Genomic DNA, 14197 nt, shown 5'->3' with positions numbered 1-14197 from the left:
GGTTCTGGGGTATTATACATGGAATTGGCACTGTATTTATCCTGCTGTGGGTTCTGGGGTATTATAAATGGAATTGGCACTGTATTTATCCTGCTGTGTGTTCTGGGGTATTATACATGGAATTGGCACTGTATTTATCCTGCTGTGGGTTCTGGGGTATTATAAATGGAATTGGCACTGTATTTATCCTGCTGTGTGTTCTGGGGTATTATACATGGAATTGGCACTGTATTTATCCTGCTGTGGGTTCTGGGGTATTATACATGGAATTGGCACTGTATTTATCCTGCTGTGGGTTCTGGGGTATTATACATGGAATTGGCGCTATATTTATCCTGCTCTGTGTTCTGGGGTATTATACATGGAATTGGCACTGTATTTATCCTGCTGTGGGTTCTGGGGTATTATACATGGAATTGGCCCTGTATTTATCCTGCTGTGGGTTCTGGGGTATTATACATGGAATTGGCCCTGTATTTATCCTGCTGTGGGTTCTGGGGTATTATACATGGAATTGGTACTGTATTTATTCTTCTGTGTATTCTGGGGTATTATACATGTAATTGGCACTGGGATGCTATGAAGACATTTGTGCAGAAAATATCTCTTATCAGACTCCCCAAATACAAAACTCGCCTTTTAAACCCCATCCCTTTTAGGGACAGGGGGATTTGGGACTACCCCCATGAAAAGGGAGGTTAGATATACAGCAATCAATGCCTATTCAGATTTAACAGCTTTATTTCAGTTGGTTCTACTGATGCTTTTTTGATACTATGCAACATAAATGATCACTCCTTTGTACCAAGGAGCCAGCACTATGATTATGCCAAGTAATTCTGGACCCCCAAAAATTGAGAATGGCCCAGTCCAGGCAGCACCCTGTGATCCTAGTGGTAGCGTTGGATCAATCTAACATTAAAATCATAACATTTAACTAAAAAATGTTGAAGATTTTATTGTCATATTATGGCAGTTTGCTAACGCCTTGCCATGAATCTGTATCTGAGTACAACACGGCGCACTCTGCTGGCAAGAGAAGCAAATGACAGTCTCCCATAGTTGTTACAGGGTAACCCGTTAGAAATAAAAAATAACAAAAGTGGTATAAAGGGGATACATTTATTGGCTAACTAAAATAACCATAGCGAGCTTCCAGAACATTTCCTTTTTTAAGCTGATTACAATGAAGCTGGTGCTCTCTGATATATATATATATATATATATATATATATATATATATATATACAGCATTCAGCTTATAGATCAAATAACTGGTGTTTGTTATAGTAAAGCGTTAATGAGTATTTCTCTTTCTCAGGCTTTGCCCAGTGTCTCCTATATACAATCTTACTGTTGGGCATCTAGTGCCCTGTATTAAGTACCCCACGTTGGAAGAAGAACAGTTGTTTTTTGCCAGAGGGAGTTCTATTTGTGTTGGGTTGTATTAAGGCACTTGTTGTTATTAGTCTTTTTAGGTTTGGGGGCTGCCTGAATGCCGGAAGTGGTGGGTCTGGGAATAGGCTTTGGGGCCCCTCATAAGTATAAAGTATACACTGTAGATCCTTCGCTATTTTTCTAAGGGTCTTTAATTGGGGATTGTATGTGACTACTGGAGGAACCCGATTTATTTCTGTTATTTGTTTGTATTGTAGAAGTCGTCTTCTGGGAATCCTGGTGGCTGTATGGATGTGAGTAGGGGAGTAGTTCAGTTTCAAATTGATAGTTGGATGAAAGTCATGAAATTGTTTGTGCAACTGAATGAGTTCTTGTTCAGTACCGGTCCAGATTATGTATATGTCATCTATGTAATGGAGGTACGTCAGAGGCTTGTGTTACAGGGGGAGAGAAAGTCCTCTTCTAGTTTAGCCATGAAAAGATTGGCATACTGGGGTGCAAAGCGAGTACCCACACTGGTTTCCATAAGAAGTAGCTGTGTGCCAAGGTAACTCAATCAGTTGTGTAACTGCATGGCATGGTAGGCCCTCCTTTTCCAGAAATTCTTTGCAGGCAGCTATACCATCTGTATGTGGAATGTTTGTATAAAGTGATTCCACATCCATTGTTGCCAACATGGTGCCCTCTGGGAGTGGCCCTATACCTGCAAGTTTGTTTAGCAGATCCCTTGTATCTTGTAAATAGCTTGGTGTACCCTTTACGACAGGTTTCAAGATCTGCTCGACCCAAGGTTACCTTCTTTGTGTATATTAGGAAGAATATAGAAAGTTTTGGGAGCCTCTGGTATTAAATCTAACAGATCTGATTGTGTGGCTGGGAGCGTCTTGATTGAGTTCTTTCCTATAGGCCACTGTGGGGTTTTAGTATAGTGGTTTGGGTTCGATAGCTGTCTGTGAGCCTCCATAATGTAGTCTGAAGTATTCATAATGGCCACTGCACCCCCTTTGGTAGCTGGTTTGATGATAATGTCTTTCTTGTTTTTGAGCCATTTAATAGCCTTTCCTGGATACTCAAATTGTGGTTCTGTTTCTTTGCCTTGGCCAGGATAGTTGATTTAACCCCGGCTCTAAATGAATCTATGTATTGATCCAGTTTGGGATTTAGAGTGAAGACACACAGAGCTACTTAGTAGCAGCTACTTGTCACAGCTACTAAACACCAGAAAATACCCTGCCATAGACAATACTGAGAATTGCCTCTGCTAAAACAACACATAGAGACAATTATCAGTAAATGATCAGCATTGTCGTTTTTACTAGCCTTGACAAGTAGCTGCTACTAGTAGCTCTGTGTGTCTTCACCCTAAGGGCTCTGGTACACGGGGAGATTAGTCGCCCGCGGCAAAACTCCCTGCTCGCGGGCGACTAATCTCCCCGAGTTGCCTTCCCTCTGCCATCCCACCGGCGAACATGTAAGTCGCCGGCGGGATGGCAGATGCGGCGGGGCGATTTCGGGAAATCGCAGAAAAAGCCTCGCGAGTCTTTTTCGGCGATTTGCGCGAAATCGCGCCACCGCGTGTGCCATCCCACCGGCGACTTACATGTTCGCCGGTGGGATGGCAGAGGGAAGGCAACTCGGGGAGATTAGTCGCCCGCGAGCAGGGAGTTTTGCCGCGGGCGACTAATCTCCCCATGTACCAGAGCCCTTAAGTCACAGCTTTCTAAAGAATTTCTCTATGTCTTTGCAGCGTTCGATTTTATCCACTGTTCTTGTAGGACAGTATATATATTCAGTATCCGTACCTGTTAAAAGATCTCTGAGGGTGGTGATTTCTTGATGTATAATCCTTTTTTTTTTTTTTTGCATCATGTAGTTTTTATGGGAGACAAATCTATTTGGGTATTACAAGGTAATTGAACACAATATTACGGTAGAAATAAGTTCTGTTTCACTAATTACTCCTGATAGGGTTTGATATGACCTTAAATAGTTGGAAAAAAAGATGTTTTTTTAACCTACTCCCTTTTTGTGGTCCTCGTACCAGTTCTAACCAAAGAAACCAGTGTGCCAGCGGCTACCGGATCTGGTGTCACACTGACCTGTCACGGGGCTGAATGGAGACAATCAAAGGAAGGTTATCGCACGTAGGAATCAGTTAAGGGACCTGTTGCCAGTTCTGCTCATGGATCTGGTGTGTCTGTGAAATGGCACATTAATGAGACTCGACTCTGTCACTTTAGCACTGATCCACATGTGAGATTACAATGGAGGCAGCGATGGCCGGGGCTGTAGGTCCCTTAACCCCTTACAGTGCCTTGTAACCCCTGTCTCCCTGCGTAGGCTCCAAACACGAGACTGTATATAGAGAATAAAGGAGCAATGTGATAGGGAAGGGGATATGCTGCCAACATCATTATTTCCCTGTATTTCTATAACAAAGCATTTATGGGCAGAGAGATGGGCACAGCGGGATAGTCTAAAGGCTGCACTGATGCACCCCTGAATTCATCTTTTCAGTGCATAAATGGGGAGGGGACCCTTCTAGTCAGATTCACTGGCCCTTGGCCCCCGGACCCCTAGTCCAACCCTGCCCCAGGACCCCTAGTCCAACCCTACCCCCGAACCCCTAGTCCAACCCTGCCCCAGGACCCCTAGTCCAACCCTACCCCCGAACCCCTAGTCCAACCCTACCCCCGAACCCCTAGTCCAACCCTGCCCCAGGACCCCTAGTCCAACCCTACCCCCGGACCCCTAGTCCAACCCTGCCCCAGGACCCCTAGTCCAACCCTGCCCCAGGACCCCTAGTCCAACCCTGCCCCAGGACCCCTAGTCCAACCCTGCCCCAGGACCCCTAGTCCAACCCTGCCCCAGGACCCCTAGTCCAACCCTGCCCCAGGACCCCTAGTCCAACCCTGCCCCAGGACCCCTAGTCCAACCCTGCCCCAGGACCCCTAGTCCAACCCTGCCCCAGGACCCCTAGTCCAACCCTACCCCAGGACCCCTAGTCCAACCCTGCCCCAGGACCCCTAGTCCAACCCTGCCCCAGGACCCCTAGTCCAACCCTGCCCCCGGACCCCTAGTCCAACCCTGCCCCAGGACCCCTAGTCCAACCCTGCCCCAGGACCCCTAGTCCAACCCTGCCCCCGGACCCCTAGTCCAACCCTGCCCCAGGACCCCTAGTCCAACCCTGCCCCAGGACCCCTAGTCCAACCCTGCCCCCGGATCCCTAGTCCAACCCTGCCCCCGGACCCCTAGTCCAACCCTGCCCCAGGACCCCTAGTCCAACCCTGCCCCAGGACCCCTAGTCCAACCCTGCCCCCGGACCCCTAGTCCAACCCTGCCCCAGGACCCCTAGTCCAACCCTGCCCCCAGGACCCCTAGTCCAACCCTGCCCCCGGACCCTGCCCCGGTCCTAGTCCAACCCTGCCCCCGGACCCCTAGTCCAACCCTGCCCCCGGACCCCTAGTCCAACCCTGCCCCAGGACCCCTAGTCCAACGCTGCCCCAGGACCCCTAGTCCAACCCTGCCCCAGGACCCCTAGTCCAACGCTGCCCCAGGACCCCTAGTCCAACCCTGCCCCAGGACCCCTAGTCCAACCCTGCCCCAGGACCCCTAGTCCAACCCTGCCCCCGGACCCCTAGTCCAACCCTGCCCCAGGACCCCTAGTCCAACCCTGCCCCAGGACCCCTAGTCCAACCCTGCCCCCGGCCCCTCATACTTTTAGCATCTGAGATTTGAGTGGCATTTGTACCTATTACCTGGACCTCAGCATTAAATTGGCAGCTGGAAAGGTTTGGGTGAGTGAAGGTGGGCAACGAGGGTCCAGTTTATTCAGCAGACGTCAATCTAATCCCTTTACCAACTGACAGAGGACAAGTCTGGGCCCCTCAAACCATGTCAGTCACCTGTTGCCCCTCTACCCTGGTATCAGTGTGCACCTATGGCAATGAGCCCTGACCCACTGTTTGAATTGGACCCACCATTTACCCATAACAACCAGAATAAATGAAGAAATCATAGATACACCAGGCATCCCCTCTGCACCAGTCTGGGTATAAAACATAAATGTAATGTAATAAAAAGCACCAAGTTTACCCAGGTGCAGTAACCCATGGCAACCAATTAGTAGGTAGCATTTACTGGTCACCTGCTTAAAAGAAAACATCTTATTGGTTGCTATGGGTTACTGCCCCTGGTGCCAAATTTAGTGCCATTTATAACATCACCCTAAAGGGTTTAATCTGCTTCTGGAACAATGTCTTTTATCACTAGGACTTAAATGCTATGGGCTTTTTGGGGGTCGGTCTGACCCAATGAGGGTAATTATCTGCTGGGCACCTATATTGCACCTTCCTAATTACCCCAAGCACCTCCCTTTCTGCCTCCATGTTGGAGCTGCCAGTAGCTTCTTCTTTACGACCCATTGGGTCTCGGCACAGGATATAAGCTCTATATCCCTTATTGGGCCCCTTCCCTATACACTTCTGTAGATGGGGGGGTGAATAAAGCCAGAGATCATGCCCCCCCCCCCTCCCCAAGGTGCATCTGTCTCTGCCATAGTGAAATGAACAGAAATAATAAAATAACCATTATATATATATATATATATCTGATCTCATGGTTGGTTCTGTCGGACCTGTTTTTATTCCCATTCTCTCCTCCACCCTTTTTTTTTTTTTTGGTTGCCCTGGAAACTAATCTTGCGTAGGGAAGAGATGGCACCTCGTCACCCAACATCTGTTGCGGAGAAACCGGCTCGGGTTCCGGAGGGCTGTGTTTGCTGCTGCACCTGTAGGGAGTCGGCCCGCGGCTCTTTCATCTTTATGGAAAAATGTTGTTTTTATTGTTTTATTTCATTCATTTGTGGCGCCTTTCAGAGAAATCTTGATTACTGACCAGTAGAACTCAATGTATAGATTGTGGTATATACTTTCATTTTGTATAACCCTAATGGCACCTATATAACCATATCCAACTAGCGTTTCACTCCTACATATGTCTCCATTGTTGCCTGTCCTTCATTCCTCCTCCACTACTTTTATCTGCCCCTTACAAGAGGCCACCAGGGGCCAAAGTATAGGGGTTCAGGGGTCCGGCACAGTGTTATTAGGTAAATGGGCAACCAATATCCAGCTGTTTATGGTTTTTATAATAATATCATAAGCAGGGACAGTTCCTTAAGTATGATCATAGCATGCACAGAAAGATACTCTAAAACTATTCCCCTGCATTAAGAACAATTCAGCAGGAACAGCCTGTTAATTTTGAGAGATACTAATAACTGTTTCAGCATCGACCCTCCCCTGTACTAAGCACAGTTCAGCAGGAACAGCCCCCTAAGTTTGCCCATAGCCTGTACAGAGAGATACTATAAAACAATGGCAGCATAGGGATTCCCCTGTACTAAGCACAATTCAGCAGGAACAGCCCCCTAAGTTTGCCCATAGCCTGTACAGAGAGATACCATAAAACTATGGCACATAGGGATTCCCCTGTACTAAGCACAATTCAGCAGGAACAGTCCCCTAAGTTTGCTCATAGCCTGTACAGAGAGATACCATAAAACTATGGCACATAGGGATTCCCCTGTACTAAGCACAATTCAGCAGGAACAGCCCCCTAAGTTTGCTCATAGCCTGTACAGAGAGATACCATAAAACTATGGCACATAGGGATTCCCCTGTACTAAGCACAATTCAGCAGGAACAGCCCCCTAAGTTTGCCCATAACCTGTACAGAGAGATACCATAAAACTATGGCACATAGGGATTCCCCTGTACTAAGCACAATTCAGCAGGAACAGCCCCCTAAGTTTGCTCATAGCCTGTACAGAGAGATACCATAAAACTATGGCACATAGGGATTCCCCTGTACTAAGCACAATTCAGCAGGAACAGCCCCCTAAGCTTGCACATAGCCATTTTACTACACTGGCATAGCTGTTTCCCTCCATTCGTACAGTTCAGCAGGACCAACACCTAGCCTGTACAGATATTATTTCAACATATACATACACATATATTCCAGTGAATTAAGTGCATTTCAGCAGGAACGCTTTAGCTTATAATGGCCCTTTAACTAGGGTGGGAGGTTACCTAACCCTGCCCTGAAAGAGAACTGCATAACTCTAACAGGGCTTACATAAAGCCAAGGCCTCCATCTGCTCCACCTGGTGTTTCTCTAATATGCAAGCGACCGCAGCCTCTACGTTTTAGGTTTCTAATTAATTTATGCTTGAAGGCCACGCTATTTACAAGAGAGCGGACAAACAGGCCAAGCCTGCCCTATCAAATCCAAGCTGACCTTTCCCAATGTAATTTACTGTGGCTGTGACCTACCTGTGATGGGAACAATCGGGTCCATTGCTCCCCCTAGTGGCCATAATGTGTATGTGCTATTATCCATCAGCAACGTGTAAGAATTATTTCCTATAACTCAGGGCTTATTTGTAAGTGTTTGTGTTTGGTGCTGGGGAGAAATAAGGCACAATGCCAGGGTTTATTGATGACATATTCCTTTATTCTAGCAGAGAGAGAACGCCAGGGTTCCATCGCAGTCGGCTGTATGGTCTCAGGACGTGGGTTGGCGGCAGGACCGGCTGAGCTGCCCTTAGTGTTGGACACGGCGGATGGATTGGATCTGGTTGGTGGGAGCCTGAGTGCTGAATTCATTATAATTCCTGTATTCGCCGGTGTGTCTGTCTCTCTCCAGCACGTACTGGTAGCCTCTATAGCCGGGGTACTGGTATGCAACCCAGCTGCAGGGTATCAATAAACAAAGGGTCAGTCAGTGGTTTGGGAAACTCACAAATCCCTATCTAGTCTTAGAGAGCTGGAAAATGAGCAGACTGCAAGCTCTTCAGCCAAGTACCCTCCCTGTCTGTCTCCTATCATCATTATCAGTCGGTTGCCCTAGCTATTTGCAACCCAATTGCACATCCCCAGTAATGTATATGAGCATACAATAAACCGAGCGGTCAGTATATGAACAAATGGACTAGAATAGACTCTGGAACTGGGAAAAAATGGGGATTTTACTCACGCGCCAGAGTTGACCTTCATGGAGGAAACTTCTTTAGAGCACCAGCCCATGGCCTGCAGTGAGGGGTAATCATCACAGAACTCAAACTTACGGCCGTGGAAATTCTCTGCCTCGTAAATGGTTATTTTACTGTCACTGTGGTTCTGGGTGGTAAAAAGAAACAGGTGGAAACAGTTAGTGGGTTCTGGGAGATCTACTACTGAAGGAACACAGGTTGGACCATTGTCTCTCCCTACTATACCTGCTATCCCACAGCCCCAGTCCCTACCCAGAGGCTATTATCCCCCCCACTGCTACTATAGGCACCATCTCTCCCTACTATACCTGCTATCCCACAGCCCCAGTCCCTACCCAGAGGCTATTATCCCCCCCACTGCTACTATAGGCACCATCTCCCCCTACTATACCTGCTATCCCACAGCCCCAGTCCCTTCCCAGAGGCTATTATCCCCCCACTGCTACTATAGGCACCATCTCTCCCTACTATACCTGCTATCCCACAGCCCCAGTCCCTTCCCAGAGGCTATTATCCCCCCACTGCTACTATAGGCACCATCTCTCCCTATTATACCTGCTATCCCACAGCCACAGTCCCTTCCCAGAGGCTATTATCCCCCCACTGCTACAATAGGCACCATCTCTCCCTACTATACCTGCTATCCCACAGCCCCAGTCCCTTCCCAGAGGCTATTATCCCCCCACTGCTACTATAGGCACCATCTCTCCCTACTATACCTGCTATCCCACAGCCCCAGTCCCTTCCCAGAGGCTATTATCCCCCCACTGCTACTATAGGCACCATCTCTCCCTACTATACCTGCTATCCCACAGCCCCAGTCCCTTCCCAGAGGCTATTATCCCCCACTGCTACTATAGGCACCATCTCTCCCTACTATACCTGCTATCCCACAGCCCCAGTCCCTTCCCGGAGGCTATTATCCCCCCACTGCTACTATAGGCACCATCTCTCCCTACTATACCTGCTATCCCACAGCCCCAGTCCCTTCCCGGAGGCTATTATCCCCCCACTGCTACTATAGGCACCATCTCTCCCTACTATACCTGCTATCCCACAGCCCCAGTCCCTTCCCAGAGGCTATTATCCCCCCACTGCTACTATAGGCACCATCTCTCCCTACTATACCTGCTATCTCACAGCCCCAGTCCCTTCCCAGAGGCTATTATCCCCCACTGCTACTATAGGCACCATCTCTCCCTACTATACCTGCTATCCCACAGCCCCAGTCCCTTCCCAGAGGCTATTATCCCCCACTGCTACTATAGGCACCATCTCTCCCTACTATACCTGCTATCCCACAGCCCCAGTCCCTTCCCAGAGGCTATTATCCCCCCACTGCTACTATAGGCACCATCTCTCCCTACTATACCTGCTATCCCACAGCCCTAGTCCCTTCCCAGATGCTATTATCCCCCCACTGCTACTATAGGCACCATCTCTCCCTACTATACCTGCTATCCCACAGCCCCAGTCCCTTCCCAGAGGCTATTATCCCCCCACTGCTACTATAGGCACCATCTCTCCCTACTATACCTGCTATCCCACAGCCCCAGTCCCTTCCCAGAGGCTATTATCCCCCCACTGCTACTATAGGCACCATCTCTCCCTACTATACCTGCTATCCCACAGCCCCAGTCCCTTCCCAGAGGCTATTATCCCCCCACTGCTACTATAGGCACCATCTCTCCCTACTATACCTGCTATCCCACAGCCCCAGTCCCTTCCCAGAGGCTATTATCCCCCCACTGCTACTATAGGCACCATCTCTCCCTACTATACCTGCTATCCCACAGCCCCAGTCCCTTCCCAGAGGCTATTACCCCCCTATGTAGAACACACATGCAAGTAACACAGGACAATGGCTTACAGCACTTTTCACAGGTCGGAAGGACAGAAGGTGCTCGGTTCTGTAGCCGCTGTTCCCGCTCCAGGCCTCCCAGCGGGGGTAGTCTCCTTTCTCTAGAATAAACTGCTGCCCCTGGAATTCAGGGTATTCAAATCCAACCCAACTGTTAAACAAAGAGAAGTAAGATAAAGTGCTATTAAGAGCCAGGAACATTAGAATAACAAAGTATCTACTTCTTAGAACATTACATATAATTTTCCTATGCGTATTTTTATTATTAACTGGTCGACATTTTAATGGGTGAAACCACTTGGAATAAGTAAATAATGATTTGCAAAAGTTCTGTTAGAACCCCCCCCCCCCCATTCCCGGGAAAAGAATACACATCCCAAACCTTATATTAACCCAGGGACAAAGCTCTGTATTATTCCTGCTTCTGGGCTGCTCTCTTTCCCATGGTCAGAAGAAATAGGGGAGTTTGTATGAAAGTGACCAGGAAAAGATTTGTAAAGCAGTTGACTAGTGCCCTCTAGTGGTCAGTGCTTGAGAAACCGGCTTTGAACTTCTGATAAAGATGCACAAACTGTAACCCTCACTCACTCAGCTGCTCAGGCCCAGGCGCCACTTGTACATTTAGAGAATATGGGAGCCCAGGCACCCAGTCCCACTAAGTGAGTTAGTGATTGTTAGGGATAAGTCACACTCACGGGCCATTCTCCACCTTAATGGAGCGAATTCGTCTGAAACCTCTCTCCATGATGTTGGGACACTCGAGGTGGAACTCACATCTCTTCCCTTGGAAGTTCTCCTCCTCCCAGACGGTCACCTTCCACTGGCCCATTGTCTCCATGGGATGGCTGGTCATTGTGCTTCTCTGCAAAGGGAAATGCATGGGGGTTTATAGCAGAGTGGAGAGAACATGAGCTGAAAATAGGAGAACTGGGCGCTGCATGTAATTGGCCTCCTCTGAGCAGTTGTACCGAGGTGGGATAACATGTACAGCAGTGCAAAATGGTGACTGCATATAGTAAGGCAGATGGAGACAGTAGGACAAGATGGCGACAGTAGGACAAGATGGAGACAGTAGGGCAAGATGGAGACAGTAGGGCAAGATGGGGACAGTAGGGCAAGATGGAGACAGTAGGGCAAGATGGGGACAGTAGGGCAAGATGGGGACAGTAGGGCAAGATGGAAACAGTAGGGCAAGATGGAGACAGTAGGGCAAGATGGGGACAGTAGGGCAAGATGGAGACAGTAGGGCAAGATGGAAACAGTAGGGCAAGATGGAGACAGTAGGGCAAGATGGGGACAGTAGGGCAAGATGGAGACAGTAGGGCAAGATGGAGACAATAGGGCAAGATGGGGACAGTAGGGCAAGATGGAGACAGTAGGACAAGATGGGGACAGTAGGGCAAGATGGAGACAGTAGGGCAAGATGGGGACAGTAGGGCAAGATGGGGACAGTAGGGCAAGATGGGGACAGTAAGACAAGATAGAGACAGTAGGGCAAGATAGAGACAGTAGGGCAAGATGGGGACAGTAGGGCAAGATGGGGACAGTAAGACAAGATGGAGACAGTAGGGCAAGATAGAGACAGTAGGGCAAGATGGGGACAGTAGGGCAAGATAGAGACAGTGGGCAAGATGGGGACAGTAGGGCAGGATGGAGACAGTAGGGCAAGATGGAGACAGTAGGGCAAGATAGAGACAGTAGGGCAAGATGGGGACAGTAGGGCAAGATGGAGACAGTAGGGCAAGATGGGGACAGTAGGGCAAGATGGAGACAGTAGGGCAAGATGGGGACAGTAGGGTAAGATGGAGACAGTAGGGCAAGATGGGGACAGTAGGGCAAGATGGAGACAGTAGGGCAAGATGGGGACAGTAGGGCAGGATGGAGACAGTAGGGCAAGATGGAGACATTAGGGTGAGATGGAGACAGTAAGTTGGCAATAACATAGCAAGATGGTGACAGACAGAGGGAGCAGTCAAATTAGTTACCCTGATGAGCATCTATTTATCCTTATTATCAGGACATGATGGCGACAGTCCCCACTAGTGCCCCAGTTGTTGTGACAATAGAGATTTCTTTGGGCAATAAATGCTGATTTTGGGTAGAGATGAATATAACTCAGTTTAGCTAAGGCTTCTATGGGGCCATTCAGCATTGAGGTGCTGCACCTACACGGCTCTGCTGCCACCAATCCAAGTCACAAGCAATAACCTGCGGGTTTCCCAGAGTCACCAGATTATTCCTTGGTAAAGCTGAGCATTCTGGCATTTTACTCACTGATAAAGTGGCCACTAGGGGGCGCAAGATCATCAGATTCAATGGATGAGAATAGTTCGTTAGAGCAATCTTGGCTGCAGCCACAAACTGGCAGAATCATTACCGAACAGTTGCAGAAAATAAAAGCAAATGTCACTATTTCTAAATAAGGTATAGTGTCCCTTTAAAGGGGAACTCTACCCAAAATGCCTAATGAAAGAAAATGTCGCTCTAAGCAACTTCCCAATATCCATTCATTATTATTATTATTAGTAACATTTATTTATAAAGCGCCAACATATTCCGCAGCGCTGTACAATAAGCATTGCACATTCTCACTGCTCTTCAAGGTATTTTGTAATGTAATTTCCATTGAAAGCAGTGTCTATGTGGCTGTGAATATTCTCAGCACTGTCGGTTCTGACTCCTGAAATAATGTAGCAGAAGCCAGCTATGGAGGAAAACAGACTTTGCTGAAGAGTCAGAACCAGGAGACAGGAGACATATATCCGCTACAGCACAGCCGGCACAATTATTAATTATTTTTTAATGCCATTTTTGTTTAAAGCGTAACCCCCCCAGGCTGGCATATGGGGGCACTGTATAGATAAAGTATAATAGTAATGATAGTAGGCACATAACTGTGTATTGCAGCGTGCCGAGGCCTTACCTGAGTGTTCTGTGGGCGGGATGTAGTGGGGCTGAGGCTCGGTGGCCCCCGTGGCCCTTATATGTGAGCCAGCCCCAGGCTAGAAGTGCAGAGGGTGCATTTTGGAGGTGCCCACTCAGCACAGAACAGAATAGAATAGGGTAAGGGGGGGCCCAGAGGTGCAGCTAGAGGCCAGATTAGCCCAGGGTGTTCCAGGGCCGGGGGGGGGGGGCTATTGTGGAAGCAGATCAGACGGGACAATAGAAAGTGCTGGCACATGTTTGTTATTGGTCCCAGACAATAGCTGGAGGGATTGGTGCCATCAATGGCTGGGGTATGGGGGGGGCGGGGCTGTCCCAGCCTGGGGACAGGGGGGGGGGGGGACACTGCCAGCAAAAATGCACCTAAAGTAGGAATTTGCCTTTTAACTATTTCACTGCCAGTCACTTATTTTGCTGGAAAGGTCTGACTTTTTCCCTTTCCTGGAATTTTCTGATTATAAAGAAACCTTGGGGGTCAGTGTAATAACAGGATCAACATGCTTCCCTGTCTAGTAACCTATAGCAACCAATCAGCAGTCAGCAATCACTGAAAGCAAAACTCTAATTGGTCGATGTGCAGGACAAGGAGAGAACTCTGTGCCCCTATATTATTAGCTTTCAGTGTCTCGGCACATAGGGGGGCACTTCAACCAAAACTACCCCACAGGCATGGCACTTGGCACTTGGTGCCCCAGATACACACAGAGTAAGGCCATTGCAGATATAGGTGTTTGGGGGCACCACACAGGGCATTTAGCACCCTCATTGACCCTTTTAGTGCCACCCACCGTAAAATGTTTGGCGTCGGCATAAAGATACCGTGATCATTGAAAGTGCCACCTGTTTGTTTATAGTCTCTGCACCCCTAGTTCTGACTACTAAATCAATATGGCAGAAACGATCTGATTAACAGACCATCGAGGAGAACTGACTACATT

The 14197-nt window shown here is 48.3% G+C and overlaps 1 protein-coding gene across 1 annotated transcript; it reads right to left on the bottom strand.

The window, feature by feature from the left end:
* Nucleotides 1-7895: 7895 nt before the first annotated feature.
* cryba2 (crystallin beta A2) lies at nt 7896-13368 on the bottom strand. The gene is made up of 5 exons (XM_002933941.5): nt 13240-13368; nt 11012-11178; nt 10326-10467; nt 8440-8582; nt 7896-8155 (listed from the first exon to the last, which is right to left on the bottom strand). Exons 2-5 carry the CDS (start codon nt 11167-11169, stop codon nt 8008-8010), a joined length of 591 nt encoding a protein of 196 aa, XP_002933987.1. The 5' UTR covers nt 11170-11178; nt 13240-13368; the 3' UTR covers nt 7896-8007.
* Nucleotides 13369-14197: the final 829 nt, after the last annotated feature.

The sequence above is a fragment of the Xenopus tropicalis genome, chromosome 9 (assembly GCF_000004195.4).
Source record: "Xenopus tropicalis strain Nigerian chromosome 9, UCB_Xtro_10.0, whole genome shotgun sequence".
Classification (NCBI taxonomy): Eukaryota; Metazoa; Chordata; class Amphibia; order Anura; family Pipidae; genus Xenopus; species Xenopus tropicalis.
Note: the sequence above shows the minus strand (reverse complement) of the source record. Positions and strands in the feature narration are given on the sequence as shown.